This window comes from Sapajus apella, unplaced genomic scaffold, assembly GCF_009761245.1.
Source record: "Sapajus apella isolate SASKATOON/1434 unplaced genomic scaffold, GSC_monkey_1.0 scaffold34, whole genome shotgun sequence".
NCBI classification, from domain to species: domain Eukaryota; kingdom Metazoa; phylum Chordata; class Mammalia; order Primates; family Cebidae; genus Sapajus; species Sapajus apella.
The window spans coordinates 11,701,328-11,726,566 of NW_022436974.1; the positions used below are offsets into that span (position 1 = coordinate 11,701,328).

The window sequence follows — 25,239 nt, forward strand, 5'->3', positions numbered from 1 at the left end:
GGGAGGCGGAGGTTGCGGTGAGCCGAGATCGCGCCATTGCACTCCAGCCTGGGTAACAAGAGTGAAACTCTGTCTCAAAAAAAAAAAAAAAAAAAAAAAAAACAACAACAACAAAAAAAAAACATACTTAAGTCTTTTGTTAACAACAAATAAGACAGTCAAAGTTAAAGCATATTTTGATATGTATGGGGGTAAAGAAGGAAGGGAAGATACATTCAGGGTCTATATAAAATATACATGTAAATGCCAGACAGTTTTTCAAACAGTGGGTGGTAGCACCGAAGTGCTGGAATGGAAATGCAAGTGGAGTTGGGATTGAAACAGGCTCTTTGTGCATCACTGTTTTTCTGATTCATAAGAATGATTTATTTTCACAGTTTCTCAAAATACCCAAGGGAGGAACATAAATTCCTATATATAACGTGACTCTGTTTTTTAACAAATATAAACATATGCTCTGGGTGACAGGAAATACTGAAAATAAATTTACCAAAGAGCTATTTTAGCCATTCAGTGCTTATTCCTGGGTGGTAGAATTATTGTTGACTTTGTTATTAATACACTTTTGCATTTTCCAAATTATCTACCATATTCTGATTGTAAATGGTACAGATGAAAAACTAGAAACAAACATTAAAATTATTTAAAAGATTTAGTTCACTAACAATCCTGGTAATGTTACATAGATACTAGGATGCTCAACACAACAGATTTGGTCACAACTAAAACTTTTTAGAGCTCTCCACTTCTTCATTTCCAATTGTGTGTGAAAACTTTTTATGGTCTATTACTTAATTACCAAATTGTAAATTGGTGCCACCTTTTGGAAAGCAATTGGCTCTATATAGCTCTAAAATCTTAAAGTTAAAAAAAGGCTGATGCCCTTTACCACAGAACTGTTGCTTTCCTCAAATTTTTCTAAAGGGGGAAATTTGAAATAAGGAAAATAATATACAAGTTGATGGTTGTAATTTACATATAATAAAGTTGGGGAAATTCGAGAAAGGTTACATTACAGTGGATGCATTCAAGAGAATACTCTGTCATTTGTAATAATGATTACGAAACAAAATAGAAAAATATTCATGTTAAGTTAAATGAAGAAGAAAACATATATCTATGTTAGGATTACAATATAATAATTTAATAATTCTAGGTAGAAGAGGAGAACGTAATATGAAAAACTGAAAAGTCTTTTTTTCAGGGGTAGGAGGATGTGAGCCAGATCTCTAAATAACCTTGAGACCAATGGAAACTGTGTATAGATTTTTAGGTTTACTTACAAGCTGCTTATTTTAAGATCCTTCAGTGTATGTTATCAAAAAGTGTTTGCTTTTTTTTCAAACGCCCCACATTTGGGAAATATGTAAGTTGGAGCCAATGCATTACTGTAATTTTTATAATGCACTTGAAGTTTTACTAGCTGTTCCAAGAGCGGAGTACTGAGTATTGAGAAATCGTTTAAGTGGGAGCGCACATGAAATATTAACGATTACCCCAGGGCCTTAGAGCAATTGTGATCACTTCTGGCACAGTATCAGATCCATAATTTTGTTCTTCAGATTTTTACGTGTTTTGTATTTTCAAAGTAATGTGAACGCAACTGTTCAGTTATTAAAATTGCTCCCGAGAGGAGGGCACTAGAGACACAGACACGCGGAGAGGTTCGTCCACTGTTCCTCTCCTCATTTACTAAGCTCATACCCCTATCCTGAGGATTTGGAAACACCGTACGATTGCACACTTATTGTGCACAGCTAAGGGGTCAGAAGATACCCACCGGGCTGTCTAAGGCGCAGCCTCAAGGCAAGGAATAAGGATGCCGCGTTGCAGGGGATGAGAGGAGACGCCCATTGCCAGTGAGGACTGGGGAAGTCAGGAAGCAGCTGTCAGTCTTTTGGACGCCTTCGGTTTCTGCCCAGTACATTTCCCTTCCGCTATTGTCTGGGCTCCACCTCCGACCCCCAGCTGCGACCAGCTGCAGCAGGCGGACCTATCGTGGCCGGGGCTAGCGCCGGCCTCCTACCGCTTCCTCCGCCGCTTTCCTTCTCCGCTGCGCCTGCGCGACCGGAAAATTCGCGAAGGTTCCTGAAACGCCACTGATCGTTTCCGGAAGCCGGCAGTCGCGGCGGTCGTCAGACAGGTGCTAGCGACACGGGAGTGGCCAAGGCATCCTCTTGCCGTTCCCGGTGTTTGGGCCTTGCGTGTGACGGAGGGAACGGAAAATGTCCTTGCTGTGCTACAACCGGGGCTGCGGTCAGCGCTTTGATCCTGAAACCAATTCTGATGGTAAGAGGGGCGCGCCGCCAGCCCTCCCTCCCCTCTCCACCTCCTCGGCGGGGGAGGCCCATTGGGCCGCAGGGTGTCCGGGGACCTCCTGCCTCCGTCCTCGCGCGGCGCCGGGTCCAGGCCCCTCCTGGGCCTCCCTGGGCTGCGCGCACAGCCCGCCGGCCCCCCGCCTGGTGCGCCGCGCTCCCTTGGCTGCGGCCGGGCCCCGGCGCCCGACTGCCCTCTGCCTCTGCGGAGAGGGACGCTCCCCTGGATCCACGTGCTTCCCCGGTCGTCTCCGCGCTCGTTTTAAGTCGCCTGGAATTTAGAACAAACACCTTTCTCCTCGGGCCCCCTAGTCTGTTGGGAAGCAGACGTTAACGAGGTACTGGTGAGCTTGCTTTGCAGTTCCGCAAGTAGTGTTGGCTGTGATTGCCTGGGGGGGGGGGGGGGGTCGGGACTTGTCCTAGGGTGTAAGCCCTGCCTCGTAGAAGTTTGCGTTCAGTCGATCCGCTGTTACAAACCTCTTGCAAGTGTTCTAGGTAAGGGACATTACTCTGTATCGTTACACTTTTTGATAGGTGCATCCTGGTGATACGTTAGTTAGCTTTGTCTCACTGGCGGCCTTTGTCGGGTATTCTTGTGGTGGTCTGCACGTTTTAATATCATTGCTGACTCCGGTATAAAATGATCGAATGTCCTCTACAGCATCTAAATATCGAGTTAAGGAACCAAAGCGAAAGTGACTACTAGGTGAAGGACGGGAAATGATCAATGAATTGAGATTTTGATTGACGAAGAAGTGAGATGATTCCTTGCGTATTGTGAGACGTGACAGCACGTTTTCAGATTGAACTAGCATTTAGTTTATGTCTTCTGCATGCTAGACGTTATCGCTTTATCATATTTAATCTTCATAACAACCGTGGGAAGCATGCGGTATTAATTAGATCTATTTGATTGAGAAGCTCAGTTCAGTGAGGTAGTATTAATAACATCGTTCATCATTGTGGGGGAGATGAAAACTGATGCCTTCTAAACTCTTCACCTCTGAGATGTTTGAAATACTTAGGTTTGGCCCACAGGTTAATTGATGGCGTTATTAAAAATAAAACCATTGATACAGCGTTTTAAGGAAAAGGTAAATCCAACCTAATGCAATACTCAAGTTATGGACACTGACATTTTTATGATGCAGATATGATGCTACTCGAGGAAAATTGTGAGATTTCAGTAGATGGCAAACTTGATAATGATTTGAAAGCCCTTTGATTTTGGTAGCCTACGTAAAAAATAATTGATCATTTCTGTCTGCAAAAATTCTACTTTAATATCGAATATAGGGGAAAGGCTGATGTTTTGCTGTATGGGACAATAAAATTCAGGGGAGATAGCCATTTGTTGGAAGTCTGTATCCATGTGTGATTTGGTGCAGTGCCTAGGAAAGAGAAAATGACCCGGAAAAACAAATAAACAGTCTCAAGAATTGGGTGGTCAGCAGTACCCGTTACAGCAGAGGAATTCCAGTAAGATCGCTGAAACTTCAATAAGATCCCTAAAAGTATATTTACTTAAGCGAAATGAGGGGTTTTTTAGAGACTTAGAATACATTTTTCAAGCAAGTTGGTTAAGTGAATGTAAGGAGAAGAAAATGGAGATACCGAGTAGGACACAACTAAATTATAAGGTTGGTTGGTTTTACAGGAAGAGGTTTGACGTTGTACAGTTGACAGAAATAAGTTAAAGAAGTAAATACACAAGCAAGTTCCATTTTGCATGAAGCCAGATGCTGGCTCTGCCATCCTTAAATATCTTTTGAAATCTACACTAAATGCTTTTTTTCTTGGTGCTATGGCATAATTACCATGCTTGTTGACTTAGAGTCTCATGATTTTTTTCCCCTTTTAGACAGAAATTAGACTCCCTTTTAAGCTGATAGAACGTTTTAACTTGTAACACAAGTTAAAGGGTGTTTGAGGGAGACACAGTTGGCAACTTGCATATGTAAACACTTATTCTAGAATAAACAAAGCTTCACAAACAGTATTTTATTTAATCCACATATATGAAGAAAACTGAAGGAACTAGTAGCAAGCGGCAGTGAGAAATTTAGCCAGGGTCAGACTCAATGTTAGAAGCTCTGGATAGTTAATAACTACTACTGTGTTGTAGCTTGTTACCCATAAAATAATAATTTTACTAAAACTCTTAAAACTGTAAAGGATAAAGAATGTCCAGCTGCTTATTCTTGTTTTTGAAAGCACTGGTTTTCTAATTGTGTTCATACTAGTTGTATGGTTTGGATCTGACTCATTCCTGCTCCCATGCTGCCAAAATTGACTGGTATTGTGACATTTTATGCCTCTGACTGTGTTAAACATTGTACATTTTATGTCTCTGACTACCTTAAATTTGGTATTTGAAAATACTGTATCTATTCTCTATTTCCATTCCCCTCTCAACTTCATGGCCTTCTGCATATCCATTTCTACTTCCAGTCTCCTTTTTCAGCCCTTAATTCCACAACTACCTTTATTAATAACATCTTTCTGATCCATGGGTTTACTTACTGTATCAGGAAGTTACCTAACACTTTGTTTCTACGTTAGTTAGTATCCACGCAGCACATGGTTACCAAGGAAGCAATCCTGGCTAGTAATACGGGGTAGGGAGATACCTGTGAGCACCAGGAATTAATTATTTTGAGGCAACACCAGGAATCAGGTGGTAGAGCAGGGGTGTCCAATCTTGGCTTCCCTGGGCCACACGTGAAGTATACTAACACTAGTGATAGCTAATGAGCTTAAAAAAATGTATTTTTTATGATGTTTTAAGGAAGTTTACGAATTTGTGTTGGGCTACATGCAGAGTCATTCTGGGTGGCATGTTGGACAGGGTTGTTGTAGAGCATTGAAAGCTCAACAGACTTGAAAGGTTGAAAGATGTTTTATAAGCAGATTGCAGAGGTGTGAAGCTGTTACCTGATTTTTAAAAATATAATACTCCATCTTCCAAGTTATAATAAACCCATTTATGTAAAAGAATTAAGATTGATTGTGTAATGGGAAGTATAGAAAAACACCCAGTGAGAATCCTGAAAATAGACTGTAGAACTTTAATCCTTTTTTGGAGTGTGGGGACAGCCGCTTGCTGTGTTGCCCAGGCTGGAGTGCAGTGGCGTGATCTCAGCTCACTGCAACCTCGGCCTCCCAGGTTCAAGCGATTCTCCTGCCTCAGCCTCCCAAATAACTGGGACTACAGGCATTCACTACCACACCTCACTAATTTTTGTATGTTTAGGAGAGATGGGGTTTCACCTTGTAGGCCAGGCTGATCTCTATCTCCTGACTTCAGGTGATCTGCCCACCTCAGCCTCCCAAAGTGCTGGGGTTACAAGCATGAGCCACCCGGCGCCAGCCTAGACGTCTCTTTAGTGAGGTTTGTACCTAGGAATTGACTGCTGTCTAGGAAAGTTAAATTAGCAATTAGATACTCTGAAAAAAGTTTACAATATTTAAAAGGATGAGCCTGTTCTTACGAAATATCTTTTAGAGAACCTCTTGTGAAACCTTTATGTATTAATGCATGCAAGAATACTTAGAGTTTGATAGTACACCTGTAAAAGCAGATTTGAAAAATGAAGGTCAAAATTTGGGGGTTTGAAGTTTTGTTACTAAACAAATTTTACTACCAAGATTAGAGGAATATAAAATATAATTGTTAAATAATTTTTTATTTTTATCCATAGCCATCATACTCTTGAATTAGAATTTTTAATACATTGCACTTCGTGCTGCACATCAAACTCAGTAATTTGTACCTTTTTAACATACCTGTGTTTGGAAAAGGATTAAAGGTGAACACCTTAAGGAGATAATCACGTATACATTTTTCTTCATTATAATGAGTGGTACTTTTTTTCTTCTCTGTTTCTCCAGAGGCTTGCACATACCACCCAGGTGTTCCAGTCTTTCATGATGCCTTAAAGGTAGGAACTGTATTTTCATTTCCTTCCTATCTGTGTGGTAAATTGAGAGATGTAATACCAAATCTTTTTTCTCAGCTAGTGACTTTGTTCTTAATGACCTTTGGGGAGGTGCTTTAAGCGTATACTTCACTAAAGGCAAAGAAGACAGTAGATGGTGATCTGAAGGCCTTTTCCAGTAATAAAATTGTATTATTTATATTTTAATTTTTTTTTTTTTTTTTTGAGATGGAGTCTCACTACGTCACCTGAGTTGGAGTGCAGTGGTGCAGTCTTGGCTCCCTGTGACCTCCGCCTCCCAGGTTCAAGCGATTCTGCCTCAGCCTCCCGAGGAGCTGGGATTACAGGAGTCCACCACCACGTCCAGCTAATTTTTCTATTTTCAGTAGAGATGGGGTTTCATCATGTTGGCCAGGCTCGTCTTGAACTCCTGACCTCAGATGATCCACCTGCCTCAGCCTCCCAAAGTGCTGGTATTACAGGTGTGAGCCACCATGCCTGGCCTTAATTCTCGTTTTCAACACCCCTTTCTTCACTTTTGTAATATTTTGGAAAAATAGAGTGGTTGTATTGAATCTCAGTCTGTCACTGCTAATAACAGCTCTGAACTTTGGAAAAGATCGTTCTATTAGAAATACTTAATGCCAGTCTCAGGACAAACACGTAAGTTAAGAGTGTATTTTTCCTTAGAAGAAGTGTTACCTATTTTCCAGCTATACTACTTTGATGTTCTGGAGAGTTAGTCAAATGTTGCTTGACTAGATTTTTGCTGGTCATCTTTTTAAAATTCATGATAATATGATAAAGAGTTTCCTTTGTATATCTCAAAAGAAAATGCTATAGTGGAGCTGCCATGCTTTTAGGTACTATGACCTTGGTTCTCAGGAACATAAGTAGTATTAACATGTTTAAATATTGTTGGTGCCCTTCAGGTGAATAGTTATACCTTCCAGTGAGTAGTTAGACTCTTTTGGCTTCACTGTTATACCACCAGACCTAACCAAAGATGTATTAGTCTGGTTAGTTCTGAGTGAGGAAAACAGAGCAGGCATTCAGTAGGGCAAGTTGAGACCTTACTCCTCGTTACATATTTTTAGTTTTACAAATCTTTGTGGTGGTGGAAACTGTGGTGCTGTGGTGCCCTTGCTCTTTTTTTCCCTCACCCACACTGTTAATCATTTCAAGTCTTAATTTCACTTTGAAGTATTTCTGCTTCTCTTCTGCAGTTGCAGTGTTTATTATTGTCTCTATTTTATAACCATATCTGAAAGTCCTAGACTTTCCAAGATTATTGGATTTCACAGCCCAGAAGATTTCAGATAAAATGTATATATACATCAATATAGGGATACTAGGTTCTATTTGACCAAGTAAGAAGTTAAACATTGCATTGACAAAAGAAAGACTATGTTAATATTAGAAGGGCCATATTCATAGAAAAGGGCAGTTTTGCTGAAAAAAGACAGCTAGCAACCTTATATCACATAACTTAAATTTATCTTTCCTTTTCTCATTGTACTGAGGACTAGCATAGAATCCAGATTGGCATTTGGGAACAGCCGGCCTACCTATGTCATGTTTTACATGTATGTATCATAGTATCTGACGTAATTCAGCACACGATTAAGACAGTAGAACTTTTTCTCTATAGAATAAATTTTCTATTGACTGTATTATCGATGCTATTTAAACCCTGTATTTAAGGTAGTAATTGATCTACATCTCAATTCACAGTAAAAGAGAACTAAAATTGAAAATAAAGGAAAATTTGAATTACGGGATATTTGAAATTTCCTTTAAAGAAAAGGAACCTACAAGTGCATATTGTGGAAAAAAAATACTGCCAAATTTTTATGCAGTCTATTGGAAAATCAGAGACGTCCAGGTGGATATGTGCAAAGTTGCTTCTTAATCTGAATTAAGGCCCAAATCTTAATCTGAAGTTCCAAGTTTTGAGATTTTGTGTTTTTGTTTCTCTTTTCTCTGTAATACATTGGAATTAAGAGATGATAATTATTAAAGCCATTTTTTGGTAAGCCACTTGATAGTTTGTTCAGAAATTACAAATAGTAATACAGTTTCTGTGCCTTTATGCTCCTCACTGAAAAGATCATTTCACCGTCAGAGACTTAATAGTGCTTTGGTTACTGTGTTAATCTGTGTTGTTCTGAAAATAGAATGCTTATTGTGAAACTAAAATGGATTTTGTTTAAAAACTAAATTATAGTTATTATCTTTAACAGATTCAAAAGTAAAATACCTATGCTTATTTTGAATATTCCTTAAATATGTTATAATTTTAGGAATTATACAATGTTTTTCTTCTAAAAAGCCAGACATGATTGTTGAAAACAGAAGCAGTTTTTATTTTATAAACGTGCTTCCTTTGATGATAGGCCACAGCACAAATCACTTAAACATTAGTTAATTGGCCGGGCGCGGTGGCTCAAGCCTGTAATCCCAGCACTTTGGGAGGCCGAGGCGGGTGGATCACGAGGTCAAGAGATCGAGACCATTCTAGTCAACATGGTGAAACCCCGTCTCTACTAAAAATACAAAAAATTAGCTGGGCATGGTGGTGCGTGCCTGTAGTCCCAGCTACTCAGGAGGCTGAGGCAGGAGAATTGCCTGAACCCAGGAGGCGGAGGTTGCGGTGAGCCGAGATCGCGCCATTGCACTCCAGCCTGGGTAACATGAGTGAAACTCCGTCTCAAAAAAAAAAAAAAAACATTAGTTAATTGGTTTTTTAAAAATCAAAGACTAAAGTTCATTTCACTTGATTAAACGAATTATATACAACACTAAAATTTTGCACTCTGTTTACATGCAAGTTACTGCAGGGTACAAGTAGATAAGTGCAAGTAGAATGTTTTATTGGGTCATGGTTCCCATGTAAATAGAGTTTTTAGTGTCTTTCTCATATTTTTCGTAGGGTTGGTCGTGCTGTAAGAGAAGAACAACTGATTTTTCTGATTTCTTAAGTATTGTTGTAAGTACTAATTTTTTTTTCTAGATTATTTCCCTAAAAATACACATTACAGAAAGCTTCAGATTTGAGGTGTCTGATTTCTGATATTGATTGATTGGTCTTCATCAGCTTGCAGATAACACATTTTAAAAAGCAGCTCATCTCCCTTCCACAGCTTCTGAAATAAAAAATCTGTTTTGGAAGTTAACTTTTTAAGGTATTAGTTACTCGCTTGTGTTTTTAGATTTGTTCTTTCTGTTATATTAAAAGAACATCAAGAAGGAAAAAGTGATATGCAACAAGTTAAAGCCTTTTTAGTTAGGAATGATAAAGTTTTACCTAATATGAGATGCTATTGAAATACATCATTTTGTATACCACTAAGAAAGAAAAAAGCTGCTAACAAACTGATAAGCTATTGTATCATTTCAGAGCTGTTAAAAGTATATATAATTCAATAGAACGTAGTAGAAAAGTAGCTAACATTTGTTGAAGGTTATCACCTGCCAAATGTGCTAGGCATTTTATTATTTAACCCCCTCAGAAAATATCTTATGTGACATTGCCTCCATTTTACAAATGAGAAAATGGAGGTTTAAAAAGATTATCTTGCTTAAGGTCATATAACTAATAACTAGGTTGAGAACTGAGTCTCACATTGAGGACTTTTTGAGTAACAGATATTTCTGTATAAGTAGTTTTTACGGTTCTTTGTGAGGTTCTCCAGAATTATTCGAATGTAAAACAAGAAGTTTATGCTATATGTTTAATAGAATAAGTAGGTGTTTATGAAGTGTAATTCAAAGGCTTTTTAAAAAGCCTTCATTCATATAGCACATTTGGTATTCTGTTTTTAATTTCTTAAAATCAGTATAATGAAACTGGAGAAAATGTGAAGTAGAATTTATCAATAAATAACTGAAAAGATAGTGTTTCTGTCATGATGTGTAAAATAGATAGCTCTTAATATCTTTCACTAACAGGGCTGTACAAAAGGTAGACATAATAGTGAGAAGCCACCTGAGCCAGTCAAACCTGAAGTCAAGACTACTGAGAAGAAGGAACTATCTGAATTGAAACCGAAATTTCGGGAACACATCATTCAAGCCCCTAAACCAGTAGAAGCTATAAAAAGGCCAAGGTATACTTTATACAGTTACCTATTTTTGTCACACTTGAATAATAGTATTTGTTCATGGTACTTTGTGATTTAGCATGATACCATTTGTAGCTACTATGTAGGCCATCAAGCATTGAATCATTTGGTTTCTCCCTTAAATCTGCCTTAAATTTTTATTTCTCTTCAACTTGAGAGCATGTGCGCAATACAACTTCATAGCAGATTCGCATACTGTACTGTCATAATTAGAGACATGTATCATCAGGGTGGGGGAGTCACACATTTTTCTTGTGCCATGGAGTACATCTTTTTCACTGTGGCATGGTGAAATTCTTTGAAGCAATTTTCCTTGTCATGGAGTGAGTTTGAAGTGGAAAAGAATGCAGAGGCCTAATCACGCATCTTTACTTTCAGATGCCTGAAAATTGCTGTTCATCTCATTACCACTGGCGAATTTTTAATGCATTTGATTTGGATGGCATATTTGTGAAAGTCGTCTTAAAACAACTTTTGCTCACTGTACAATTGAATTGTACAGATTCTTCATACTTGCCTTCTGATAACCAGACTCTGTATTCCCACACATGTATATTGAGTACCTGTGTTGAACAAGGTCTTCTTCATGCTGCACTTGTGCCACAGTTGCTTTAGAATCAAACTACAGAACTTAAAAAAACAGGTGATTTTTTTGGGGCTGCAAATAGGCACCTATTGAAATTTTTATTCGTGGTATGAACTCGTGCTATTCCCCTTACTGTCTATTGATCCTATTTAAATTTGTAGAGTATTGAATAATAGAGAACCAAGACAAGAACCCTAAGAGACTTTAGACATTAATTTGTTCATTAGCAGTCTGAGGATTATTGCTAAGTAAACTACTCAGGATGAGTTTATTCTCTCTCCATCTTATTCATAATCAGAAGAGACTAGTGAATGCCATGTTGGCCAATTTAGCAGAAAAATAATTGGGAAAAGACAAAACTGTCATGACTCATTCTTAATCTATTTAGTAATATAATAGAGTCTGTACTATAATACTATGAGTTAATTTTTTCTTTAATGAGCTATTATTTTACTTAAAGGGCATTGAGAGGCCAGGCACTATGGCTCAAGCCCATAATCCAGCACTTTGGGAAGCTGAGGAGGGAGGATCCCTTGAGCCCAGGAGTTTAAGAACAACCTGAACGAGATCCTTTCTCCAAAAAAAAAAAAAAAAAAGAAAAATTAGCTGGGTTTGGTGGTGTGCTTATGTAGTTGCAGCTACTCTGGCTGAGGCAGAAGGATCTTGAGATTCACTCTTAATAGAAAAATTAAATATTTTATCCTAAATTCATTCTGTGGTATTATAAAATTATGAGGATATAGGTTTTTACATACTTTTTTTTTTTTTAAGAGACAAAGTCTCTTTCTTACCCAAGCTTTAATAAAGTGGCTATAGCTCACTGCAGTCTTGAACTCGGGCTCAAACCAGCCTTCTGCCTAAGCCTCCCGGACTGTTGGTGTATGCCACTATGACTGTGTTAGTCCATTTTCACACTGCTTTGAAGAAACACCTGAGACTGAATAATTGATAAAGACAAAGAGGTTTAATGGATTCTTAGTTCCATGTGGCTGGGGAGGCCTCAGAATCATGGCAGATGGCAAAGGAGGAACAAAGGAGTATCTTACAGGGTGGCAGGCCAGAAAAAACCATCAGATTTTCTGAGACTTATGGACCATCGTGAGAAAGTGTGGGAAAAAGCTACCCCCACGATTCAGTTACCTCCCACCAGGTCCCTCCCCACAACATGTGGTGATTATGGGAGCAAGAATTTAGGATGAGAATTGGGGTGGAACACAGGGAAACCATATCAGTGACTTTTTATGTTTTGTGCAGATAGGGTTCTACTATGTTGCCCAGGCTTCAAGGAGTCCTCTGACCTCAGCCTCCCAAAATATTGGGATTGTGGGTATAAGGGACCATGCCTTGCCTGTGTACTTTTTTAAAAATGCCTCTTGTCAGTTTTTTCATTATGGATATAGGATGAATAGCCTACAATTTCTATTTTTATTGCTTTGTTTATTCATATGCTTAATATTTATTGAATGGACTTAAATTGTGTATACAATACTTAGCCATTATGAAATATTAGAAGATATTTTTTTAACCCTACTGAAATTGCCTTGCAATACGATTATAGCTGATTTATAGATGCATATGCCATTGTCCACATGAATTATTTCCACTGGTAGAAGTGAGTACGGATTTACTTAGAACTTACTTATATTTCCTGTTTATTATATGCTCAGCATTTAGCTTGGGCATGGGATGTAAAACTACTTTATGTACCTTTCCTCAGCATTACTCATCTTGAAAAACTTGGATTCTTAGTCTTTATTCCCTTCTTGTTAGTGCAACTGAGTAATAAATATGCTGGCAACAGTGTGATTGAGACTTACTCTTCTAATATAAAGAGCTTTTCTGTTCAGACAGAATGTGGATACATTGTAACAGTTATTTGTAAAATACTTTAAACTTTTAATGGGAATCATTTGATTCACAAAGCATTTGGTTTCTCAAAAAGCTTTTAAAGTTATTAATTTGGAGTACAAATAAATATTTTGGTATATTAATAATGGTAATAAGGTTTCAAAATTCTTCAGCCCAGATGAACCAATGACAAATTTGGAATTAAAAATATCTGCCTCCCTAAAACAAGCACTTGATAAACTTAAACTGTCATCAGGGAATGAAGAAGATAAGAAAGGTAAGATTTTATTTTGTTTTATTGTAATTTATTTTCTGGTACAGTTAAGCAGTTATTTAAAAGTGAGAGCAGCAGTTTACTGAATATAAATAAGGAAAAGTAGCACATTGTAGTTAAAAAACTAATTTTCTTCTAAGTGCCAGATACAATATGCTACAAACACTCCAGAACTAATAGATTAATTCCATATGTCTTTATTCAAAATGAGAACCTATGGTAATTTTTTTTACAAAGTTAAGATATTGGATATAACATTTTGTTATGGAAAAAAACTGCATTGTCAAAGATATCAGGTCCTTAAAAAAAAAAAAAAAAGAAATGTGTCATATATCATTTTGAAGATATAGGCAAAACCTGGTCACAGTTGTTTTTTTTTAAAGTATTGTTTTCTGGAAAAACCTACTTTTTAAGAATGATGCTGCAGCAAAGCTCTGTTTTAACATTTTAATTTGATTTTCTTTCTTTGTTTCAGAAGAAGACAATGATGAAATTAAGATTGGGACCTCATGTAAGAATGGAGGGTGTTCAAAGGTATATATTAAAAAATTTGTGATGTGCTGTGAAGTAAAATTTTAATTTTGAGGAAAGTGCAGTTCATTGACTCAATTCAACAAATACTTACATGCGCATTATATATTGGACATTATGCTGGGGACTAGGGCGACAGTCTGGATAAGACACTCTGTCTGAGTAGCATCATGTCCAATAGAATAATGGAAATAAGTAATTCCAGTTTACTTATTAACATTTACTAACTACTTATTATGTGCCAGACATTTTATGGGCTGGAGACATAGTATCAAATAAAGCAAAAATTTCTGTCCTTACAGAGCTGATATTCTAGAATGGTGAGAAGAGCAACAAATAAGTAATTAGATATTACAAATCAAGATGATTGGAAGAAAATAGAACATACTGAGGAGTGCTTGGGGACTATTTAGTAAGATGATTGGCAAAGTCCTTTTTGACATAGTAACAATCAGAAATCTTCATGTTGTACTGGATGGACTATGTAAACCTGGGGGAAGAGTGTTTTGGAAGGAGAAGCTTGAGCAGAGGCTTTAGAACTTGGCTGTTCAAGAAATAACAAGGTCTGTAGAGCTTGGGCAAGGATAGCAGGTAGGAGAGGTAGACAAGATTATGGAGGTTCTTAGAAGCCATGATGAGGTATTTTGGCTTTATTCTAGGTATTATGAGAAGCTGTTACTTGCTTTAGGGAAGGGTTTTAAAAAGATTCGGTGGCTGGTGAATGGTAAATATGTGGTGACAGAACAGGAGTGGAATTGGAAGAAGAGAAAACAGCTAGGATGCTGTTATGGAAGACCAGGCAGTGGGATTGGAGAGTAGTTTGTTGAGAAGTGATTAAATATGGGATGCAGTCAAACATATCAATAAGGCCTTTCCCTGCCTCTTCCTACTTGATGTAAAATTTGCATATCCTCCAATGTTTCTTCTCCCTCTCCTTTTTTCTCTGTTGCTCTTAATCACTTTATATTACTTATTTGGCATATTTATTTTGCTTATGATCTGTACAATCTAATTCCCCCTGCTGATGTAAAAGTTGTGAGGATACTGATTTTTGTTATTGTTCTTTGTTGTATCTTGAATGCTTAGAATAGTGCTTGTAGAATGAATGATACATTTTGGAAGTACAGTATAGATGGTTCCCAACTTACCATGGTTAACAATGGTAACATCAGGATATAACCACATTGCAAGCAAAGGAGCTTCTGTCTGTATTAGCAGGATTTACTAATGGACTGGTTAGAGGGGAACTCAAGTATCTGGGTAATTGGTGACCTCATCAGCCAACAAGATGAAAATGGGATGGGGGCAGGTTTGCGCTTTTTCCTCATGTTAAGTTTTAAATCATTTAAGGAACGGAGATATAATTATATTTACATGTATATGAGGTAGAAGTAGTAGATAAAAGGAATGAGTAATTACTGGAGTGGGGAAGGCAGTACAAATGGTAGGATAATAAAGGAAGATCAAGGAGAAGGTATCAGATGAGTTTTGAAAAGTGAATGACAGGGAAAACAGAAAAAGGATATTTCAAGCATAAATAATAGCAGAAGTATAGAGAAAATTATGTGATGATAAAAATTTGTTGCTGTGGAGTTGAAATTAACAGAGATAAATAGGCCTGGCCAGATCCTAAAAGGGTTTAGTAGTACAGGGAACTTAGATTGTATGTTAGATTGTGGAGGCCATTGTAATTGGAGAAATTTTGAATATTTTTATTAAAATATAACATTGAAGTTTGTTAAAGCATATACAAATACAAGTTTGTAGCTCAAGGGATTTTCACATAGTGAAACTCATTATCAGTGCAGACCACTCCTTATGTATTTTTTTACTATCTCCCTCAAATGTTTTCCTGTCAACATAGGTTAGTTTTTTCTGTTTCTGAATTTAATGTAAAAATAATCATAGAATATGTACTCATGTTCATCTTTTGAATAATAATGCTTGTTTTATTAATCTTTGTTGCATGTAGCTGTAGTTTTGTTTTTTTATTCCTTTTAGGTATGTCATTATATGTGCCACAAATAATTTTTGCTTTATATTGTCCTGTAATTTTAAAAAATTGTTTTGAATAATGCTATTATGAACATTGTTTTTGAAATGGAATTTCGCTCTTGTCGCCCAGGCTGGAGTGTAATGGCATGATCTCGGCTCACTGCAACCTCCTCTGCCTCCCAGGTTCAAGTGATTCTCTTGCCTCAGCCTCCTGAGTAGCTGGGCTTACAGGCGCCCGCCACCATGCCTGGCTAATTTTTGTATTTTTACTAGCGATAGGGTTTCACCATGTTGGCCAGGCTGGTCTCAAACTCCTGACCTCAGGTGATCCACCCACCTTGGCCTCCCAAAGTGCTGGGATTACATGTGTGAGCCACCGCACCCGGTCTGTTATGAACATTCTTGTCAATGACTTGTGACACGTACACATTTCCATTTCTAGTATTTTGGAGATTTTTTTAAATTTTGGCATATGTGCATTGTACTTACCAGTTAGTTCAACATCCCTAATCTGAAATGCTCCAATGAGCATTTCCTTTAACCATCATGTTGGCTGTCAAACAGTTAAAGATTTTGGAGCATTTTGGAATTTTGGATTAGGTATGCCCATATGTCTATCTTTAGCATTAACAGATACTTCCACATAGTTTTCCAAAGTGATTGTATTTCTTTACATTTCTGCCAGCAGTATGTGAGGCTGGTTCAACTTGTCCTATAGTTTGTTAAAATTTTGTTATGCCAGTTCTCTTTTTTTAATTTTAACCATTCTAGTGAGTGTGTAGTGTTTTAATCATGGTTTTGATTGGTACTTCCCTAATGATGAGTGCTTTCATGTATGTTTATTAGCCATTTTTATATCTTTTTGTGAAGTGTGCAGAATCTTTTACCTATCTCTCTAATGTCTCTTTCTTAGCAATTTGTAGGAATTCTTTAAATGTTTTAGCTTGGAGTCTTTTGTCAGAAGTTCTGTGCTTTTTCACTCTTAATCACTTTAATAAACACAGGCTTTTTAATTTTAATGAAATCCAATTTGTCCATCATTTTCTTTATGACTAGTGCTTTCTATGTCCTGTTTAAGAAATTGTTGCTTACTTCAGGGCTGTGAGTGTTTTCTCATGTATAGGCATACTTAAATATGTGAATGACCTGGAACTGCTTATTTTATAATTAGGTGTGACGTGGATGTAATTAAAGAACTTTCAACAAGAGGGTGATAGTAATTTGATAATTAATAGAGAACAGAAATTGAAGGCTGAGAAATGAATTAGTAGAAACCTGTTAGTATAGTTTGATTGCTTAAAATCTGCTAGCTTATGAGGAAGATTAACAAATTGATATATTCAAATCAAATTGATGAGGTTTCATTATAGATTACCTATGGGTAGAGGGAGAGGAGACACTGAAGAACTACAGGATTTTGCTTTGAGAAACTGAGTATGGTGCCATCAAACAATATGGGGAAAAGAATAGACTTTGGGGGCAGTAGCATTAAGTTTAGATGCTAACATACTGAGTTTTATGTTTTTATGAAATATCTTGAGATATACACATCTAGTACTGTACTTTGGATTTATAAAAGATAAACACAGAATTTTATTTTCTGTTCATAGGTAGTTGCTATAAATACAAGAATAGAAAATATACTACTGGCTACATCCATGTTTTATTAACATAATTTTTTGTGAATTCATCTGTAGAGCCTCCATCTACAGCAGCAATGGGGCCCGGATCTTCCAGACAAACCCTGGATATATATATAGGTCTGCAGCTCATTTTACCCTTTATAGGGATAAGAAATCACCATCACTCAGGGCTTCCAGAATTGCTTATTAGATTTCTCATATTACTTGCTAATACCTACATGGAGTTTACTGTACACTTAAGTCATGCCGTAACTGTATTTCTGTTGAGAGTATTAATCTGTTGGCTTCAACATTGTTTTCTAAATTTAAGTACTTGAATATGATTGGATGGGATCTCATACTCCAAAGGCTGAAAGTATCTTAATATGACCTTCTCGCAGGGACCTAAAACTTAACCAAGTCCAAAAGGGAATCATTTTTCATTTTTTAACAGAATGGCGTGGGATGGATTTATGAATTTTGTAGGTAATTGTCATTTAAGTATTTTGCAAAGTTCGTAGAGGTCATCAGTACTGCAAATATGTATGAGATGTAACTGTGAGATATGCAGCTAATTTTTTTTCTCTGTTTCTCTTTTAGACGTATCGGGGTCTAGAGAGTCTAGAAGAAGTCTGTGTGTATCATTCTGGAGTACCTATTTTCCATGAGGGGTAACTTATGCATGACTTACTAAAATACTCTGGTAGAATTTACAAAGTTAAACAGGTCTGTCTTTAAACATTGTTTGCAATGCAGTTTGTTATTAGGCATTTTACTTTTGTCATCAACATCTTCACAATAACCTACAAATCACAGGGGTTTGTATGTTTCCACATGAGAAAACAGAAACAAGGTTAACAGTTCTTAAGTGGTCACTGTGATATAAACCCCGTTTTTCTTTATACCCTATATTTAAAAGTGATACACTCTATTTGGGCTAAATTTTTTGTTTGAAGGACTGTCCTACACATTGCAGGGCATTTAGAATTTTGGGTCGTGGGGCACTAAGATACCATTTTCCCAAGAAGACCCATACTTTTCCACATTCCTCAATTGAGAGGAACCTCTCTTCTGTATTATGTTCTAGTTTATGGAAATGCACCACTGTAAGAATCTTCCACTCTGTTTCCACAGTCTTCAGGATTCGAAACCTGAAGTTTTGCCTTGATTTTTGTCTTCCTCTTTTCAGTTTATCTCAAGTAAATAATAGTGGGTATAACCTACTTTGGGATATGTTGTATAATCATTAAATTTTAATTTGTTTATAATGACTTATTGAAATAGGTTATAACTCTTTGGTCATAAAAGTTTTTGGTAGCTTCATGAGGAAACTGGAGTGTGAGCCATCACTGAAAAGCTGATTTGGAATACGTGATGGTTTTAAGTGACTTCATTCAGGAAGACTATACTTGCAGGGATCATTTCTATAGTTTGTTAAGTGTCTACTCAGGAGCTTCAAGATTACTATAATAATTAGCATCCTGGTTTTAAAATATACTCTTCCTGATAGATACTTTACATCTATATTTAGTAACTTAGATACTTGAGTTGCACACTTACTGACTTCTTAAAAAGTCAGATTTATTCCTAAAATACTTCTAGATTTAATTGGTTGTGAGATTTTATTTCTGAAATTTTTCTGTAATAATTTAAAGGATGAAATACTGGAGCTGTTGTAGAAGAAAAACTTCTGATTTTAATACATTCTTAGCCCAAGAGGGCTGTACAACAGGGAAACACATGTGGACTAAAAAGGATGCCGTAAGTAACTCTTCCAAAAGTAACACGCTGGGCTTATATTCATCTGAGTCATTTTTTAAAGATTTGAAACTATTCTGTCTTTAGATTAAAAAAAAGTTTTCTTTTTTTGCACCATAAAGTTTTGATATGACTACAAAATAAAATTAATCTGAGTCAAGCCAGTGCCTTTTGAGCAAAACAGCCATTGTCTATTTTGATGCAAGCATGTGGGGTTTTATGAAATACACCTGACAAAATTGAAGCATTTTTTTTGTCTTTTTTATTTAATAAAATTAGCTCCATGGCATGTTCTTACTTTTTGTTTTTAAAAATTACTACTCCATGAATTTGATGACGTTAAACATTTAGACCTCTGATTATTCTTTTGGCCACTTAAAACTTCATTCAGTCATTTACAGATGCACAGACACTTCACCTAGTGAACAGAGAGGAGGATAAGCAGTCTTGTTTCAGTGGAATTCTTTTGAATGCCTCTGCTTGCTAATGGGATATTTATCAAAAGGAAGATAAAAAGCATCAGTTCTACTTCCCTGGAAAGCTTTTTGAAAAGACTTGGGGCTATGCAAACAATTTCCCAAAACCCCATTAAATTGTAAGAGGATGGGCAACTTATTGCTTAATAAGTTTTTGTCTGTTAGTTACTGTTAATGTAGTTTATAATGTATTAAATTTTCAAATTAATTTAGAGATCTCGGTATTTGAATATTTTATAGTTGCTGCTGCTTAACAACACACGGTTGGATACTATAAAAATACCCCTGAAGTTATAAAAATTCATCTACCACAAAACTATCAGAAATATTTTTAAATAAAGTGAGAGAGTCTGTCTTTATTTTGTATAGTCCAGAAATTTGAAAATTTTAGTTTGAAAAAATAACATGTTTTCTATTTTGTTAAGTTTTGAGAGTATAATCCTAGATAAAATGATGTATTTTTTCTCTTTTTTTAATGCATGCAGTTTTCAGGTATTAAGTATCTAAACTAATAGCTAAGGGCAGAAATGTGAGTGATATATGTAATTTTAATGTCATTGTATCAAAACGAAAATAGTGCCTTTTACAACAGTAGTGTCTCAGAATTCCTGAATTATGTAACTAAATTGTTCCCATTTATATAACAAATCACCATTTGCCTCTAATAAAAAAATAAAATTACTGATAGGGCATGTGGGGTATGTGGGATTATTTCCGTAATCAGAAAATCCAGAAGTTATTTGTTCTTTATTAAAATGGGAAGAAAGTAATAACTGGTCAGGTTTTTTGTTTTGTTCCTAGATTCTGATTTGTAGAAAATAAATAAGTTTTCTAGTGCATGAGTTTAAGGTGTTGTCTAATTTATCCCACTAAGCAAATGTCTTCCATTTCAGTCTTTAAAAAATGTTTTGATGACAGTACTTACAGAATGTTAAAATTGGACTAAATTTAGTCAAAGTTCTTAAATTGTCTTTTTAAATGTGTATTAATACTATGGCCCTAAAAGAAAAAAAACAAAGGGTAGGAATAAGTGTGTTCTCAAATCATAAAATTTTTGAAGAATCTTTGTATCATGATATATTTTGTTTAAGCCACTTGGAAAATTTAGAAGTTTTTTGCCCTTAAACATTAGGTGCTTTGTTGTGCATGGTAATTTTTTCTAAGTTAGATGGCTTGAATTCCTCTTTTTAAGAAATTAATTATGTGGCACTTTTTTTTTTTTTAGACAGAGTCTTGCACTGTCGCCCAGGCTGTAGGGCAGTGGTGCGATCTCGGCTCACTGCCATCTCCGCCTCCTGCGTTCAAGCAATTCTCCTGCCTCAGCCTCCCAAGTAGCTGGGACTACAGGCGTGTGCCACTATGCCCAGCTAATTTTTTTGTATTTTTAGTAGAGACGGGGCTTTGCCGTGTTAGCCAGGATGGTATCAATCTCCTGACCTCGTGATCGGCCCACCTCAGCCTCCCAAAGTGCTGGGATTACAGGCATGAGCCACCGTGCCCAGCCCCTATGCAGCACTTTTTAAACTTACAGAGTTTCTCTTATATTACAGGGGAAAAAAGTTGTTCCGTGTAGACATGATTGGCATCAGACGGGAGGTGAAGTTACCATTTCAGTATACGCTAAAAATTCACTTCCAGAACTTAGTCGAGTAGAAGCAAATAGCACATTGGTATGTACACCTAATAATTTTGAGTAAAAATTCTTTTCTCAACATCATTATTTGTTACTGTATTTTAAGGTATTGTTCATATCTCAGCTGATTTAGGTGTAAGATTTTATAATGACTCCCACATGAAAATAATTTAAATTACTTCTATGAAACTATTTTAAGTGAAAATTTCTGCATAATAGAGTTACCGAAACATTCTGGAGATTCTGTAGTAGTAGATTTATCAAGTAACATAGTTCTTAGTTCCCAGTATGAAGCTTGAAGCCAATTATTCTTTTTTGTCAATGGCCTTTCTCATATGAAACAATATAGTATTGACCCTTTCTTAAAACAGCTTCATTTAATTTTGTCCATCTTATTTTTATGATCAGTGTTTGGTACCATAAACCTGTATATATCTTTTTCAGTTAAATGTGCACATTGTATTTGAAGGAGAGAAGGAATTTGATCAAAATGTGAAATTATGGGGTGTAAGTATTACCAATTTATTATAAGAATTTCTTTCCAATAACTTAAGATATCATTTGTAGAATAAAAGACACTTCTTTAGTAAACATTGATGCAAAGTATAGATACATAACTTAACAGTGTATCCTCCCAAAAAGTTTAAGTCTATATATAAAAGAGGCCTTTAGAAGCTTGGATTTGGGATTATTGGCATAAGCAAGTCTGATGCTTTCCTCTGAGGTTAATAAAACCACCCAAGTTTCTTGTAATTCTCTTTGATATGTTACAGGTGATTGATGTAAAGCGAAGTTATGTAACTATGACTGCAACAAAGATTGAGATCACTATGAGAAAAGCTGAACCGATGCAGTGGGCAAGCCTTGAACTTCCTGCAGCGAAAAAGCAGGAAAAACAAAAAGACGACACAACAGATTGAGTGGGAGATAGGAGGAAGACTATTAACATATTTCAGAATTCTTAATACTGTGTGAAGTGGTGGCTTGCTGCTGTAATCTTTTGTTGGTGTGTTACTGAATCTGGCATTTCAGGGTTAACATTAGGTTCTTAAAAGCCAAAGTTAGTCTTTTTGTGCCTCTCATCTTTCTTTTGTATAATTTAAGATTGATTATTCATTTCTCCTTGATGGTAGGAACCACAGTTGTGTCCTGTACTTGAAGAGGCTGGAAAATAGCCCATAACCATAATTACAGTATTTCTTTGTATTTCTTTGTTAAGCAGAGAAATATTACGGAACATGTTTTTTACGTCTTTCTATTCCGTAATTAGTAAAGCAAGATGAAATGTCAAATTTTAATCATTTTTTTCATGGATTTGTGTTTTTACAGTACTTGAAAATATTTAAGGAAGAGATGATGCTCTGCGGTTTTTTTCTATGTGGGATGATCACTTTTTTAAGGAGGATTAAATCTGGGATAGTGTAGTAAGTAAAGGGGAATATATGAATAGTTTAACAAATTAGAATTTGTTTACAGCTACTTGAATTTTTAAACTACGTCAAAACTTACATTACTTACCAAGCAGTATGATGTAAGAGTATAGGAAACAAGAATACAGAGGTATCAATCTGGTTAAAATTCACCATTTTATAACACTAAGCAATAATCTTAAAAACCTCTTTCCTGAATATTTAAATGTGTTTGTATGGTGTTATGACTAAATTGTTACTGATTTATAGAGTAAACCCTCTTAAAACCTTTAGTTAAATATAAAAAGAAATTATATATATTTGTCTCCCTGATGGAAAACTATATAAAATTGTAGACTTAAAAAGTTTGTGAAAATGCGTTAGGATATCAGAAAACTAAATATATGGACTTGCTTTATGACTGTCTATTACATGTTAAATAAAATAGCTCAATTCTTTTGGAGTTTTTTTAAAAAGTAATTCATGAAGAGCTTCATAATTCCAGTGATACAATGTTGATTATATATTGTACTTTATTTATATTAAATATAGATAACACAGAACTAGATTTGTTTGGATAGGTTTTGAGGCAGCACAGAGCTCAAGAAGAAAAATTAGGAAATACTACGAAGGCCAAAAGTCTGGAAGAACTTAGAAAGTTTGGGAATAAATTAAACTTATATAGATTTAAAATGAAAATAAAAGGGGTTTATTTCCCAAACCCCTCAAGTCTTTTCTGTGGTTTTTTTTTTTTTTTTTTGTATTTATGGAATTCTTAGAAAAATTTACAAAAGTACTGTTTTCGTTAATAAAGCATATATATCATTCTGCTACCATTAGAAAATAACTTAGATGTAGTTAATATAATTGCTGAAAGGTATAGCTTTGTTACAAATAAAAACTAAAAGATCTGGCAACCAGACATTGATGACGTTACGCCACCATGACAAGAAACTCTGGGCAGTAAAAGTTGGACTCACTCTGCCCTGAGATGTATTTAAATTTTTCAAGTTATCTTTCATGATGCAGCAACTGTTTAGAGACATGAAGTCTTTATGGGTTGGGGGAAAGGTTGATACTTAGTTTGATTAAAGTTAAGGATCAATATTGCCTTTTTAAAATATTTCTTTCTGAGGCTGTGTTCCCGTAAACAGTATCTTAATTTGTTATATGTGATTGAAATACTATTTAAAGTAGTGAGTTAGTGTAACCTCAGATTTGTTGCATTGTTCAAAACATTGATTTTTTTAATGTGTATATATATACACACACATCTATACACACACACACATTATCTATATAGCTTTTATATTTAGTCTGGTTACATTAGTGACCATGGTATTTCATTTCTTATTTCTTAGGGCGCCTTCAAATTTGTTGTCCAGATAAAAATCTGAATGACATTTATCTTAAGACTCATACGTAGAGGGAAGGGACACAGTTATTGTTAGGTAGCATATGTTTTACTGTTGGTTTGTCAAAAAAGTTAATAAAAAATGCTTTACTGATTCGTTTTCTAGATATTTGCTTTCTTCTTTAGCATTAAAAATAATTACTGTAGTAAAGCAGTCAAGGCTAGGTGTATTATATGTATACTTGGTAACTAAACATGGGAAACCTAAAATGCTATTTTTCTTTCATAGCACGTTTACTAGTATAAAGTACGGTCCTGAGAAGTTGAGCCTTTTTATAACCTCTTACTTTGACCTAGTTTTAGGTTTACAGAAAAGCTGTAAAAATATAATACAAGAGTTTTTTATATCTTATATTAATGTTAAAATCTTACAAGATCATACAACTTCTACAAAACTTAAGTTAACCTTGGTACAATACAACTAACTAAAGTAGAACATCTAATTTTTACTGTGTTTTTAGTGAAACTCTTCAAGGTCTTAAGACCTGTCCTACTTTTTTGGTAATAATTTAACCTAGTAATTTATAAACAATTATGATTAGGAATCCACAAACCTTAATAGGTTGAAGATATAACTTCTTGATGTAACTGTATACTGGCTAAGGACTGTAATTATTTTACTTTATTATAATTTATATTTTATACAAGGGAATTTTTTTCAGAAAATTAGCCATCAAAGTGAAGAGAAACTTTAAAGAGTTTTGTGAATATTTTAAAGGGACTTTGAGTTATATACCTTCTCCAAACTCTTGATTTTTAAAAAAAAAAATTTTTAATCAGTTATTCCCCAGCCTGAAAATTTATGTCATGCATATATAGTAAGTAAACTCTTAAAAGCTCATTTATGAGGGCTGGTATCCCTTTTAGGATATTTGGGTCTGTACTCTGTAAATTGTTTTTATTTTAGCACTCAGGTACTTTTTAAATTATCTATTGGAATATTAATAGGTTATTTTGTTGTTGTTTTGCAAATTTATTTGACCTGGCATTCATATTTGGTATTTACTTTGTTTTTGCCAGTATCATTCTGTGGCCTCAGTTCTGAAATGCAAGCTATTAAATCCAGCTTGTCTTTAGATTTTGTTAATAGGTTTTTCTGCTTATTTTGATTGGTAGATAGGGTTGGTTGTTTGTTTGTTTGTTTTCCCTGACTGCTTCCCTACTGCCCAGGTATCTTACAACTTGATCTGGTGTTGGATGGTTTGCCTTCTTTAGTTTTGTATATGCCTACGGCTTTACACCTGTGGCACTCTCTCTAAAATACCAGGCTTGCAGAGGTTTTCTTCTGCATAGTTATTGTTTGATTTTAACTTTTT

The 25,239-nt window shown here is 35.7% G+C and overlaps 1 protein-coding gene across 2 annotated transcripts; it reads left to right on the forward strand.

Moving 5' to 3' along the window:
- Nucleotides 1-1,838: 1,838 nt before the first annotated feature.
- CHORDC1 (cysteine and histidine rich domain containing 1) lies at nt 1,839-24,017 on the forward strand. 2 transcript variants are annotated; one of them, XM_032295802.1, is made up of 11 exons: nt 1,839-2,289; nt 6,207-6,256; nt 9,186-9,242; nt 10,205-10,362; nt 12,985-13,088; nt 13,564-13,619; nt 17,834-17,904; nt 18,889-18,994; nt 21,018-21,137; nt 21,545-21,607; nt 21,874-24,017. In XM_032295802.1, the coding sequence occupies exons 1-11, from the start codon at nt 2,226-2,228 to the stop codon at nt 22,018-22,020; spliced, it is 996 nt and encodes a 331-aa protein (XP_032151693.1). In that variant the 5' UTR covers nt 1,839-2,225; the 3' UTR covers nt 22,021-24,017. The 2 variants fall into 2 exon arrangements, with proteins under 2 accessions (XP_032151693.1, XP_032151691.1); XM_032295800.1 differs by having other exon boundaries at nt 1,847-2,289; nt 13,561-13,619.
- The last annotated feature ends 1,222 nt before the right edge of the window (nt 24,018-25,239 follow it).

Excerpts from the sequence above, each read along its gene's own strand:
- CHORDC1 (XM_032295800.1), top strand. The coding sequence starts at position 2,226 with ATGTCCTTGCTGTGCTACAACCGGGGCTGCGGTCAGCGCTTTGATCCT. Across the intron at positions 13,089-13,560 it reads GAATGAAGAAGATAAGAAAG|AAGAAGACAATGATGAAATT; the intron begins GTAAGATTTTAT and ends TCTTTGTTTCAG. Across the intron at positions 21,608-21,873 it reads AAAATGTGAAATTATGGGGT|GTGATTGATGTAAAGCGAAG; the intron begins GTAAGTATTACC and ends GATATGTTACAG.